Raw genomic sequence first — 14118 nt, forward strand, 5'->3', positions numbered from 1 at the left:
CTCAGGAAAGTCCTTATGTTCTTAATAATGTTTAATGAAACATAACTTTCAACAAGACTTCCTCATCAAGTTTATGCACATCTCAAAATATTAACTTTCCTTTACACAAGAAGAAATTTGACCTTTTGGGAGTTTGACTCAATGGATAACAGGAAAACACCCACATATTCAGATGAGTTCCTTATTTGACTATCTGATCGCAGAACTTCCACCATCAAAACTCAGCAACAGAAGTGAAAACGTAATGAGTCAGATAGTTATGTACATTAGGGCTTTAGGAATGAATGAAACTGTATCTATTCATATTTCAATTCACAATCTAACGGTGTTTCTGTTTTGAACCCGAATTAGATTTGTAATGACTTTTTACTATCTATGGAGTTATTTGCATTTTTCAACAATGAGCATCAGTCAGGATAGAAGCTACATGACAGGTTTGATCAAATCACAGGAAGCTCACCATTTCCCTGTAAAGATATCAGTTTTTATTCAGATAACATTTATCAATGTTGTGTCAGTGGAATGAAATTATGAAATTATTCTAAACACATTTCTTATTTTCATTCAAATGTCCTACCTGATTATCCATGCAGGGTGTTTTCTGTCTCCAGTGGTCATTATAGGGATGCACGCTGTTTGTCTGTTAGCAGAAACAGCCATGAAGCTAAGAGAAACTTAAATTAATCTAAAATATGAAATGTAGGAGGACACAGGAGTACTCAGAGAAAAAACAGACACAGGAAGAATGTGCATACTCCATACATAAAGGCCCTGGCCTGAATTTAAAAGTCAGAACCTTGTTGCCGCAGGGGAACTGAGCATTTAGCTGCAACACAATGCAGCCCATTTCTTTTTCACAGATTAAGAAAAAAAAAAAAAGATCAACTCAAGCTTAGTTCCAACTTGGTGCAGATATTTCCATGACGTGATATATTGACAATAAAACAAGTCATGAGTAGTTCCAAAATGTTCACTTTTATGTAATAAAAATAAGATATGCAGGAGTTAAATACCTTTACTTGTTGAAGTTGACATGATTTCCCCATTTATATCCATAAAGAGGAATAAGACATCCATTCATCCCTGCTTAACCTTACAGGACTGCTGGTGTCCATATATCCAGTGGCAGAATAAAAAAAATACTGAACTATAATTTGTATAATAGTTGTTGGGAAATGTAGTGAAAGAAATGTCTGAAACGTTAAACAGCTCACGTAAAGCACCAACATGAAGTTAACTTTGTTTTCACCAAGTCAGCTCTTATGTAATTGTAATATGTGGACACAAGGTGGCGATGTTTCACTTCTCTAGAGGTACCGGAAGTATATGCTTCGAGAATTTGGTATGTTCATCATTCACCAATCATTGTGAAAGTTGAATGCCAGGTTTGGTTTGATCCAGGAAAATCAACAATTTAAATGAAGGTATCATAATTTTAAAACTTTTTCAGCGGGATTTTGGTAGACATGATTTCTGCTCCAGTCCAGTTTCCTACTCTTAGATGCGTCCAAAAAACAGAAAGCCATGCAGTGTTTGTGAAAGTCTACGTTTTCTCCACATAATGAACCCTACTCAAAAGGATTTACCTAAACTAGAGTAATGCAGATGATAAAATATTATCCCAAATGTCATTCACGCCAATAAGACTATACAACTTCGTCATCAATCCAGGGAAAATAGGTGTTGATCTAAATAGTTTTGTCAGCCTAATTGTGACATGCGAGATAAAACTTGTATTTTTGTTTTTGTTTTTGGAAGGTGTGTGTTGTGTTATATCTGACCTAAAACTAACTCAACCAACGAGCAACAGGGCATCATAAAGTCAAAACATGGTCATAGTGTGAGGATTTGGGACTGATCTGTTTCCTCAACACATGGACAACTGAGTTTTTTCTAGGACATTTTTGACTTTGTAAACTCAGAAATTTCTTTTTCTCTTTCTTTTTTTTCTTTTTTTTTTTTTTTAGAAAATTTCTAAGATAATCTCAAAATTTTAGGGGGTTTTTTCAGAGTAAATTTCCTCCTTTTTATTCTACAATGGCTGTGATTAACCGTAGTAGAGGACCCTATGTTTCTTTACTTTTGGAATATACAATAATTTCCTAAATAATATTTTAAGGATTTACTGTCAATTTCTATTCCTAGGTCTTGGGGTCAGTAAGCTTACATAACCGCTAGGAGTCACTGTTTCACAGAATCCACCTATGTAGACGTCTCATTAATAACAGTCTGTCACCACCATCTTCGACGCCCCCTTCTGCCACGCCATGACGCCCCAGCATCGCATCGGCTCCCGGCTGTGGCATCACCGAGCGGGGAGGGGCTCCGTTCAATACTACTGGTTTGCACTGTAATACCGACGGCTTTCCGATAGGGCCACGGAGGAAAAGATGTTTCAGAACAGTGGTCCTTTCATGCACCCGAAGCTCCGGGCTTTGATTTGATTTAAACAATACCTCATTTTGTTTTTGTTTTTTTCCGCCTTTGTTCATATTATAAGACCTCGGAACGGAGGGGAATTTTACTCACCAAGAGGAGATGCGTCCACCAAAACGCGGATACATTGTCCGGACAGGAGCGGAGGAGAGGAGCATGTAACTGGGAGAACCGCACTACCACCACCTGACACTTCTCTTCCCCTCTCCTCATTATTCCCCTCCAAATTAAGGGCTTCTCCATGTGTTGACTCAGTTCTCGGCGCTGTTTGGGAATATCTCTCTCCAGAAAAAATGAGTGAAGAATCGTCTGATGTTCCTAAAGAGCTTCTGGGTAAGAACAGGCAGTGATTTGTAACCACGAGTCTCTCCTGCAAACAATTACTGATCCTGCTGCTTTATCCCACTCTGATCATTCGCTCCATGTGTGTTTAGAGTGAGTGGCCATTCATTATGTTCTTTAAAGTTGCGCTATTATCTTCTTGAATGTGCAACATTTTTCCTCCACTGACAACTGTTTCCTTCTTGTTATTGTAGGGTTTGCAAACCATTGTCCTTCTAAATATATGCAATTTATGCAGAGTTTATCATGTGAAGGTGGTCCAGCTGGACTGAACCTTCAAGCTGTTTATCCATGGAGCTTTGCCACAGAACGCTCACAATGTGGACTATGTTAGGAGGAAAAGCCAAATAGTTAAGATGTGAGTGGTCTGTCTGTCTGTCTGTCTGGGCTGTGCACATTACTCACAGGATCATTTTCCTTATATAGAAAGTCTGGGCCAATCTCCCATCTCTGTCCTGGAGTTTTACCATTCATAGCAGCCTCATTATTTCTGCTTTCTTGTGCTTCACTTATGTGTCTTTATTATAATCTCTGTGTCCTGTAGCTCTTTGGCTGTAGATCAAGGTTTCTTTGTTTGGGAGAGTAAATTCAGTGTTTGACACCTCGGTGTAATATTGAGCTGTTTCTCAGAGTTCATTTCTTACAAGCCCGAGATGCTTTTGGCCTATTTCATAGTCGTGAAAACCCTTAGGCGGTGTAGAATATCATTAAGATTTCTTTCTTTCTCACTGCTATATGTTCTGTTGGTTTAACTCCCCCAAACTGATAGCTGAGCCAAAGTTACGCAACAACTGCCATGATAATAATAATTAAAAAAAAAACCCTGCAGAAAGAAAGACCAAGGATAAAAGAAGAATTCAGAATGATCTTTAAATCTGAGCATTGAGAATCTAAGGATGTCGTCTTCTCCTCAGGTTTCCCTCTTGACTAAGACAGAAACTACAACCGGACATTATATTAAAATGACAATCGTCATCATAGTTTCAGAGTGCGGTGGCACAATTGTAATGTAAGTAATGGGCAGCAAAAATCTGCATGCAAATAAGAAAACATGTTTAATAGGCCATCGTTGCCCCTGATGATCAAACCTCTCATAGACGTTAGAAATTGAAATATTAAAGCTACAAAGAAATCACAACGAGATGAAGGAAAGAGAAAAGTGAAGAAAATCAGCTTATTTGCAATAATATCACAATTGCATGGAGTTGAGGGAAAAACAAAGCAGAGGAACTTTAAATTTCTGACACAAAGGGAAGCTATACTTCTGCTGGATGTTTTGACTACAGAAGGGTGCCGTTCATCCAGTGTCTGCCGTGTGATTGGCAATAGAACACAGGTGTACGTAATAAAAAGGCAGGTGAGTGACTGGATCAAATTCGTCAAACATTTGAAGTAATCAACTTCTTTGCACCTAATATTTGCAACTTCGACTTTTATCATTGGAATTTCTTGAAACTCTTGTTGATTTATTTACTCCATTCTTTACTTGTTCCGTAGGAAATCTAGCAAGTCATGACTCTCAAGTCATGAGGTGTTGTCTGGAGCAGTAGACCAGTCATTGTTTACTGCCATGCTGCCTGTGATTTAGAATCATGCATTATCCCTCTTGGTATGCATCCCAAAGAAGAAAAGTCTTCACGATGTCGTTGACTGAACTAAATTGATGATTTCAGCTTAGTTACACCAGAACTTTCTATATCCTCTTGCACGTCTTCTATAACTGGTTCTTACGCCTACTAACTTTTATCTTAAAGCTTTCAGAATAAACATATTTTCATTTCTCTGGGACTCAATTTTTAGTAGAGAAGAGATCGGCAGAGCTGATTAGATGTACAAAGCAAATTTTACGCAATTTGTAGGATCACACTGTAGCTAGCAGAGATAATCGGGACACTGTTGTATCATCTCAGCAGTGAAGAATCAATTTGATCTCAGTGTGTGGGTTCACTCGCATGGCCTGCTTCGAAGGGTATATATGCACTTATTATGGAGACAAGTTTCTGTAAGATGGATGTGAAGAATAGTGACGATCAAGCAAAGTTTATGTCAGAACACGGATTTCTTGTTTTTCAATCCAACCTGTCTCTACATAAATATATAGTCATTGTGAAATCCTTTCATTAATTGACAGAACAACCACGTTTGACAAACCACTAGATACCTTCTGCATGTGATCCCAAGATGGCCAGACTCGTGAACTCAGAAAGGCCTAATATTTGGATAAAACATAAAAAAATAAAAATAAAAACTCACCTCCATGTGTTTTACTTTGTGCTTGCGCAGTGGCAATTCTGCTGAGGATTAGGATGCACATTTGGTGATGTTTATTTTTGAAAGCTTCAGGCTGGCAGACGAACCATTCTCGCCTTCTACCTAATTATTAGCGTTGCTTTGATCTGATGACGGTGGGTGGAAGCCTGGAGGCGGGGATGTGTGCATGCCAATACAGATGTACGCTCCCAGAAACACTGCCCGTGTCAGACGCGTGCAGATACTGCTGGAAGTCAGCTGTCATGCGTGTGTGAAGTGAATGCATAGTGTGAAGAGGTGGTTGACCCAGTTATACCTTTTAAACTAGTTGTCTGGCTGATGACGGTCCTACTGGGTGTGAACAATGAATTGGAACAGAAAAGCATGTCTCATGTGTCCTTTTGTTTGCATCTAATTTCTTTATANATGATGGAGGACTTCTGTGTCAGACACACAGAATGTGGCCCTGGACATGGAGTTCAGGCTATAGGTAACGCCAGCTTTATTACACATAGTCAGGTGTTAATATGAACAATTAGATTATTTCCCAATTCAATGTAATGACACTTTTTTTTTCTGTCGTAGGTACACCAAAAAACGACACCGTGTGTGAAAAATGTCCCAAAGGGAATTTTTCCAGCTCATCTTCTGCCTCGGATCAGTGTGTAAAACATCAGGTCTGCTCAGGGGAAAACGTCATGCTCCTCCAAGGCTCAGCGTTCCACGACACAGTTTGTGGCACCTGTGAAAGTCTCGCAAACGGAGGTAAGGACCTTGAGTCTGGAATGTCATATGACTCAAAACTCTAATGAAATTCACAGAGTGGGTTAGTAAGTTTTGGTAAGGCGAGACATTTAGACTTTAATCGAAACATCTGGTATTCTCATCCACAGGTGATGACCTCAGAGCAGTCCTGTCTGCATCACTCACTGGGAGCAGGATACCAAGAAGAGATTTAAAAAGACTTATTCACAAGTAAGATCACACTTAAACTTTTCTGCTATGACATTTTTCATCTATTATTTGCTCTTTTCTTTAAAGCTTAAATCACCTTTTTTCCCCCCCTACAACAGGATCATTCAGAAGGATCAAGAGGATGATTTCACCGGAGACTCAGCTCTACCAAAGCAGAGAGGCCCTCTTGTAGATGTGATCAGAGTGTGGCTGGCCCAGGCTACTTCAGAGCAGCTCAAACAGCTGGCTAAAACCATGAGGAATTCCCAGTTTAGCTCCATAGGAACTAAACTAGAAAGCATCTTTGATGAAATTAAGCAGCGGAATCCTACCTGCAGTTTATAAAACCCATGTGGGGAGCCTGTGCTGAACTTAAACATCTTTTCTCGTAGTGTGTGTTTACTGAACATATTTTTTTTTACAGAACTCTTAATTTTGCAATCATGTGCAGCATTATTGGGAGCAACAGAGGTTATCAGTATTACTAAATGTTCTTCATGTCTCTATAGGCTGGAAAAAAAACTGTTCATTCTTTGTTTTTGTTTCCTGTATGATGGGCCAGGTTGCCATTCATAGTAGCGTAATGACGTTTTTTGAATATCCCGGTGAAGTACTGAACTATATTTGTGTCAAAAATAAGCTTTAGAATGTTGTGAAAGGAATGTAAAATGTTTTGTAAATTACATGAAGTCAAACTGAATTTATAAACTGTTCTCGTACGGCAACAAAAATAAAGTTGAAGTTGTTTTAAGTAACTCAGGAAAGTCCTTATGTTCTTAATAATGTTTAATGAAACATAACTTTCAACAAGACTTCCTAATCAAGTTTATGCACATCTCAAAATATTAACTTTCCTTTACACAAGAAGAAATTTGACCTTTTGGGAGTTTGACTCAATGGATAACAGGAAAACACCCACCTATTCAGATGAGTTCCTTATTTGACTATCTGATCGCAGAACTTCCACCATCAAAACTCAGCAACAGAAGTGAAAACATAATGAGTCAGATAGTTATGTACATTAGGGCTTTAGGAATGAATGAAACTGTATCTATTCATATTTCAATTCACAATCTAACAGTGTTTCTGTTTTGAACCCGAATTAGATTTGTAATGACTTTTTACTATCTATGGAGTTATTTGCATTTTTCAACAATGAGCATCAGTCAGGATAGAAGCTACATGACAGGTTTGATCAAATCACAGGAAGCTCACCATTTCCCTGTAAAGATATCAGTTTTTATTCAGATAACATTTATCAATGTTGTGTCAGTGGAATGAAATTATGAAATTATTCTAAACACATTTCTTATTTTCATTCAAATGTCCTACCTGATTATCCATGCAGGGTGTTTTCTGTCTCCAGTGGTCATTATAGGGATGCACGCTGTTTGTCTGTTAGCAGAAACAGCCATGAAGCTAAGAGAAACTTAAATTAATCTAAAATATGAAATGTAGGAGGACACAGGAGTACTCAGAGAAAAAACAGACACAGGAAGAATGTGCATACTCCATACATAAAGGCCCTGGCCTGAATTTAAAAGTCAGAACCTTGTTGCCGCAGGGGAACTGAGCATTTAGCTGCAACACAATGCAGCCCATTTCTTTTTCACAGATTAAGAAAAAAAAAAAAAGATCAACTCAAGCTTAGTTCCAACTTGGTGCAGATATTTCCATGACGTGATATATTGACAATAAAACAAGTCATGAGTAGTTCCAAAATGTTCACTTTTATGTAATAAAAATAAGATATGCAGGAGTTAAATACCTTTACTTGTTGAAGTTGACATGATTTCCCCATTTATATCCATAAAGAGGAATAAGACATCCATTCATCCCTGCTTAACCTTACAGGACTGCTGGTGTCCATATATCCAGTGGCAGAATAAAAAAAATACTGAACTATAATTTGTATAATAGTTGTTGGGAAATGTAGTGAAAGAAATGTCTGAAACGTTAAACAGCTCACGTAAAGCACCAACATGAAGTTAACTTTGTTTTCACCAAGTCAGCTCTTATGTAATTGTAATATGTGGACACAAGGTGGCGATGTTTCACTTCTCTAGAGGTACCGGAAGTATATGCTTCGAGAATTTGGTATGTTCATCATTCACCAATCATTGTGAAAGTTGAATGCCAGGTTTGGTTTGATCCAGGAAAATCAACAATTTAAATGAAGGTATCATAATTTTAAAACTTTTTCAGCGGGATTTTGGTAGACATGATTTCTGCTCCAGTCCAGTTTCCTACTCTTAGATGCGTCCAAAAAACAGAAAGCCATGCAGTGTTTGTGAAAGTCTACGTTTTCTCCACATAATGAACCCTACTCAAAAGGATTTACCTAAACTAGAGTAATGCAGATGATAAAATATTATCCCAAATGTCATTCACGCCAATAAGACTATACAACTTCGTCATCAATCCAGGGAAAATAGGTGTTGATCTAAATAGTTTTGTCAGCCTAATTGTGACATGCGAGATAAAACTTGTATTTTTGTTTTTGTTTTTGGAAGGTGTGTGTTGTGTTATATCTGACCTAAAACTAACTCAACCAACGAGCAACAGGGCATCATAAAGTCAAAACATGGTCATAGTGTGAGGATTTGGGACTGATCTGTTTCCTCAACACATGGACAACTGAGTTTTTTCTAGGACATTTTTGACTTTGTAAACTCAGAAATTTCTTTTTCTCTTTCTTTTTTTTCTTTTTTTTTTTTTTTAGAAAATTTCTAAGATAATCTCAAAATTTTAGGGGGTTTTTTCAGAGTAAATTTCCTCCTTTTTATTCTACAATGGCTGTGATTAACCGTAGTAGAGGACCCTATGTTTCTTTACTTTTGGAATATACAATAATTTCCTAAATAATATTTTAAGGATTTACTGTCAATTTCTATTCCTAGGTCTTGGGGTCAGTAAGCTTACATAACCGCTAGGAGTCACTGTTTCACAGAATCCACCTATGTAGACGTCTCATTAATAACAGTCTGTCACCACCATCTTCGACGCCCCCTTCTGCCACGCCATGACGCCCCAGCATCGCATCGGCTCCCGGCTGTGGCATCACCGAGCGGGGAGGGGCTCCGTTCAATACTACTGGTTTGCACTGTAATACCGACGGCTTTCCGATAGGGCCACGGAGGAAAAGATGTTTCAGAACAGTGGTCCTTTCATGCACCCGAAGCTCCGGGCTTTGATTTGATTTAAACAATACCTCATTTTGTTTTTGTTTTTTTCCGCCTTTGTTCATATTATAAGACCTCGGAACGGAGGGGAATTTTACTCACCAAGAGGAGATGCGTCCACCAAAACGCGGATACATTGTCCGGACAGGAGCGGAGGAGAGGAGCATGTAACTGGGAGAACCGCACTACCACCACCTGACACTTCTCTTCCCCTCTCCTCATTATTCCCCTCCAAATTAAGGGCTTCTCCATGTGTTGACTCAGTTCTCGGCGCTGTTTGGGAATATCTCTCTCCAGAAAAAATGAGTGAAGAATCGTCTGATGTTCCTAAAGAGCTTCTGGGTAAGAACAGGCAGTGATTTGTAACCACGAGTCTCTCCTGCAAACAATTACTGATCCTGCTGCTTTATCCCACTCTGATCATTCGCTCCATGTGTGTTTAGAGTGAGTGGCCATTCATTATGTTCTTTAAAGTTGCGCTATTATCTTCTTGAATGTGCAACATTTTTCCTCCACTGACAACTGTTTCCTTCTTGTTATTGTAGGGTTTGCAAACCATTGTCCTTCTAAATATATGCAATTTATGCAGAGTTTATCATGTGAAGGTGGTCCAGCTGGACTGAACCTTCAAGCTGTTTATCCATGGAGCTTTGCCACAGAACGCTCACAATGTGGACTATGTTAGGAGGAAAAGCCAAATAGTTAAGATGTGAGTGGTCTGTCTGTCTGTCTGTCTGGGCTGTGCACATTACTCACAGGATCATTTTCCTTATATAGAAAGTCTGGGCCAATCTCCCATCTCTGTCCTGGAGTTTTACCATTCATAGCAGCCTCATTATTTCTGCTTTCTTGTGCTTCACTTATGTGTCTTTATTATAATCTCTGTGTCCTGTAGCTCTTTGGCTGTAGATCAAGGTTTCTTTGTTTGGGAGAGTAAATTCAGTGTTTGACACCTCGGTGTAATATTGAGCTGTTTCTCAGAGTTCATTTCTTACAAGCCCGAGATGCTTTTGGCCTATTTCATAGTCGTGAAAACCCTTAGGCGGTGTAGAATATCATTAAGATTTCTTTCTTTCTCACTGCTATATGTTCTGTTGGTTTAACTCCCCCAAACTGATAGCTGAGCCAAAGTTACGCAACAACTGCCATGATAATAATAATTAAAAAAAAAACCCTGCAGAAAGAAAGACCAAGGATAAAAGAAGAATTCAGAATGATCTTTAAATCTGAGCATTGAGAATCTAAGGATGTCGTCTTCTCCTCAGGTTTCCCTCTTGACTAAGACAGAAACTACAACCGGACATTATATTAAAATGACAATCGTCATCATAGTTTCAGAGTGCGGTGGCACAATTGTAATGTAAGTAATGGGCAGCAAAAATCTGCATGCAAATAAGAAAACATGTTTAATAGGCCATCGTTGCCCCTGATGATCAAACCTCTCATAGACGTTAGAAATTGAAATATTAAAGCTACAAAGAAATCACAACGAGATGAAGGAAAGAGAAAAGTGAAGAAAATCAGCTTATTTGCAATAATATCACAATTGCATGGAGTTGAGGGAAAAACAAAGCAGAGGAACTTTAAATTTCTGACACAAAGGGAAGCTATACTTCTGCTGGATGTTTTGACTACAGAAGGGTGCCGTTCATCCAGTGTCTGCCGTGTGATTGGCAATAGAACACAGGTGTACGTAATAAAAAGGCAGGTGAGTGACTGGATCAAATTCGTCAAACATTTGAAGTAATCAACTTCTTTGCACCTAATATTTGCAACTTCGACTTTTATCATTGGAATTTCTTGAAACTCTTGTTGATTTATTTACTCCATTCTTTACTTGTTCCGTAGGAAATCTAGCAAGTCATGACTCTCAAGTCATGAGGTGTTGTCTGGAGCAGTAGACCAGTCATTGTTTACTGCCATGCTGCCTGTGATTTAGAATCATGCATTATCCCTCTTGGTATGCATCCCAAAGAAGAAAAGTCTTCACGATGTCGTTGACTGAATTAAATTGATGATTTCAGCTTAGTTACACCAGAACTTTCTATATCCTCTTGCACGTCTTTCATAACTAGTTCTTACGCCTACTAACTTTTATCTTAAAGCTTTCAGAATAAACATATTTTAATTTCTCTGGGACTCAATTTTTAGTAGAGAAGAGATCGGCAGAGCTGATTAGATGTACAAAGCAAATTTTACGCAATTTGTAGGATCACACTGTAGCTAGCAGAGATAATCGGGACACTGTTGTATCATCTCAGCAGTGAAGAATCAATTTGATCTCAGTGTGTGGGTTCACTCGCATGGCCTGCTTCGAAGGGTATATATGCACTTATTATGGAGACAAGTTTCTGTAAGATGGATGTGAAGAATAGTGACGATCAAGCAAAGTTTATGTCAGAACACGGATTTCTTGTTTTTCAATCCAACCTGTCTCTATATAAATATATAGTTCTTGTGAAATCCTTTCATTAATTGACAGAACAACCACGTTTGACAAACCACTAGATACCTTCTGCATGTGATCCCAAGATGGCCAGACTCGTGAACTCAGAAAGGCCTAATATTTGGATAAAACATAAAAAATAAAAATAAAAACTCACCTCCATGTGTTTTACTTTGTGCTTGTGCAGTGGCAATTCTGCTGAGGATTAGGATGCACATTTGGTGATGTTTATTTTTGAAAGCTTCAGGCTGGCAGACGAACCATTCTCGCCTTCTACCTAATTATTAGCGTTGCTTTGATCTGATGACGGTGGGTGGAAGCCTGGAGGCGGGGATGTGTGCATGCCAATACAGATGTACGCTCCCAGAAACACTGCCCGTGTCAGACGCGTGCACATACTGCTGGAAGTCAGCTGTCATGCGTGTGTGAAGTGAATGCATAGTGTGAAGAGGTGGTTGACCCAGTTATACCTTTTAAACTAGTTGTCTGGCTGATGACGGTCCTACTGGGTGTGAACAATGAATTGGAACAGAAAACCATGTCTCATGTGACCTTTTGTTTGCATCTAATTTCTTTATAAAAAAATAAAAAATAGGTGTGAGTCACATAGGGGGTTCCCGGCGTATGAGGGCTAACAAATCCATGTTTAAATTCCTTTTAAAGAAATTTCAAAGTGACCAAATTTGCGATGGCAATGTTGTTCATGCCATGACATTTCTCATTCTTTATCTCCATCACACTCAATGCCCCTTAGCAAATATTTCACTAAAGCTAACCTTATCCTTAATAGTAGAGTGTTCCTCTTCACTGACAGTCACGTACACAGTCAGTGAACCACAAGTTCAGGCCATTTACTACTTCTGGTCTGTTTTCTCGTGACCATACTCAATTTTTATACGTGTGTATGGAAAGCAAAAATTTCCTCCCTGCACACTTGTTTTGAAAATTACAATTATGCATTGTCTGTCTGACTGCCAAAGGCATATATTTTTTTTTTATCTAGGAAGAACGTGATGTAGGTCTTGTAATCCTATGACTTTTAGGATTCGTAAACCTCTATAAATCAGCCTTCAGGATGAACTCTCTTGAACAGGCATACCTGGGAATGGTGTTTTGAATTTCTTTGACTTTCCATGTCATTCCATATTGTAAAAAGACTTCTTTTTTATTTACTTCTTCAATCCTTCTCAATCTTTTGGTCTCCATGTTCCAGATTTTCTCTCTGGGATGAATCAGCAGACTGAGAATTTGAGGCTTTTTTTTTTTTTACACTTGGACTCATTTGCATCAAGAATGTTTGAGAAAAACCAGAATAGCATTTGAAGACTGTCTTTTTTTTACAAACTTCAAAAATGAAAAGCAAATAGTACAAGTCATTTTGTTTTACACCTGGCCTGAATCGGCTTACCAACGCCATTTAAACACGGCTTAGAACAGTTGCAATGCTAGCTAAGCATTCATCATACAAATGAGAATGGTTGTAAATTAGTGGTGCAACATATCAGAATTCTGTTGGTAGAAATGTAATGATATTTCTAAAATATATTAGTTTTTAAGAAAAAAAAATGTTTGTATTGATGTGACTTTTCACATCTCATTCACTGACAACTCCCAGAATTAAATATTCCCACACATGATTGGGAAATTAAATGAGAACTAATAAAAACCCTTTCTCCTGAAGTCAATTAACATTGGATTTCATCAATTTTTTCATTGAACATCTAGTTTTTCTGGAAATTATCCCCCCCAAAGGCAATAGGATCTTGAGCTGTGTTGGGAAATAGTATTCCCAACACAGATATTTACTCGACTCGACAGATATTCCTCTTAAGTTTCACTCTCTTCTCATTTTCTTGTCCCTTATGTAGAGAGTGTGAGGGATGCAGTGGGGAGGAAGGTGAAGTTGTCACTGAGGAAAAGAGTCAAACTGGAAATCAAAGGAGACAAGACGGAGAACAGAGTTTTGGTGAGTCAAATTTTACTGCTGTTAAAGTCCTTCATTAATGCTGTAAAATGTCATAATGCTTTACATAAAATGCACAGTTTTGTTTTGACAACACAAACTTCCTCTTTTCTAGCACTGCCAAGATTCTTATCTCCCAAATTGGCAGCAAACATTTCAAAGTACCTTGTATAATGTATAAGACAATGTTGAAACGTAAAAATGACAAAAGAATACAAAAAAAAATAGTTGAGCCTTTACTCAGCTGAGCCTTCCTGTTATCTTCTGAAAGCATGGCTGCCTCTTGCTTTCTTGCAGGCTGAAATTACCACAGACTGACGTTGAAATGTTGTAGAAAATGTGTTGATTTGTAAAAGGTACATGGTGTCTATGTTTCCAACAGGGAGGTTGTTTAAGAAAAGCCTCAAAATGGTTCTTGTTAAAAAGTACAGGGGTGATGGATTTGGACTGGTAATAAAGCACTGTGGTTTGGTTGAGCATGCGTGTGTAGGTTTGTGTGTGTATTTATAGGTATGTCTTTACGTATACATTATGTATGAATGCGT

The 14118-nt window shown here is 38.3% G+C and overlaps 2 protein-coding genes across 2 annotated transcripts in view; both read left to right on the forward strand.

Moving 5' to 3' along the window:
* The first annotated feature begins 5457 nt into the window (after positions 1–5457).
* LOC103151202 (tumor necrosis factor receptor superfamily member 11B-like) lies at positions 5458–6737 on the forward strand. Its single transcript, XM_007571125.2, has 4 exons — positions 5458–5518; positions 5614–5793; positions 5922–6003; positions 6102–6737. The coding sequence occupies exons 1-4, from the start codon at positions 5458–5460 to the stop codon at positions 6325–6327; spliced, it is 549 nt and encodes a 182-aa protein (XP_007571187.1). The 3' UTR covers positions 6328–6737.
* A 2264-nt stretch (positions 6738–9001) lies between these two features.
* The window catches only part of LOC103151165 (F-actin-uncapping protein LRRC16A), a 49226-nt gene continuing 44109 nt past the window's right edge, over positions 9002–14118 (forward strand). Inside the window, exons 1-2 of the mRNA XM_007571055.2 lie at positions 9002–9506; positions 13479–13576. Of these exons, the coding sequence (XP_007571117.1) occupies positions 9467–9506; positions 13479–13576 (138 nt within the window). The 5' untranslated portion in view covers positions 9002–9466. The remainder of the gene's footprint in view (positions 9507–13478; positions 13577–14118) is intronic.

Source organism: Poecilia formosa, unplaced genomic scaffold (genome assembly GCF_000485575.1).
Source record: "Poecilia formosa unplaced genomic scaffold, Poecilia_formosa-5.1.2 Scaffold273, whole genome shotgun sequence".
Taxonomy (NCBI): Eukaryota; Metazoa; Chordata; class Actinopteri; order Cyprinodontiformes; family Poeciliidae; genus Poecilia; species Poecilia formosa.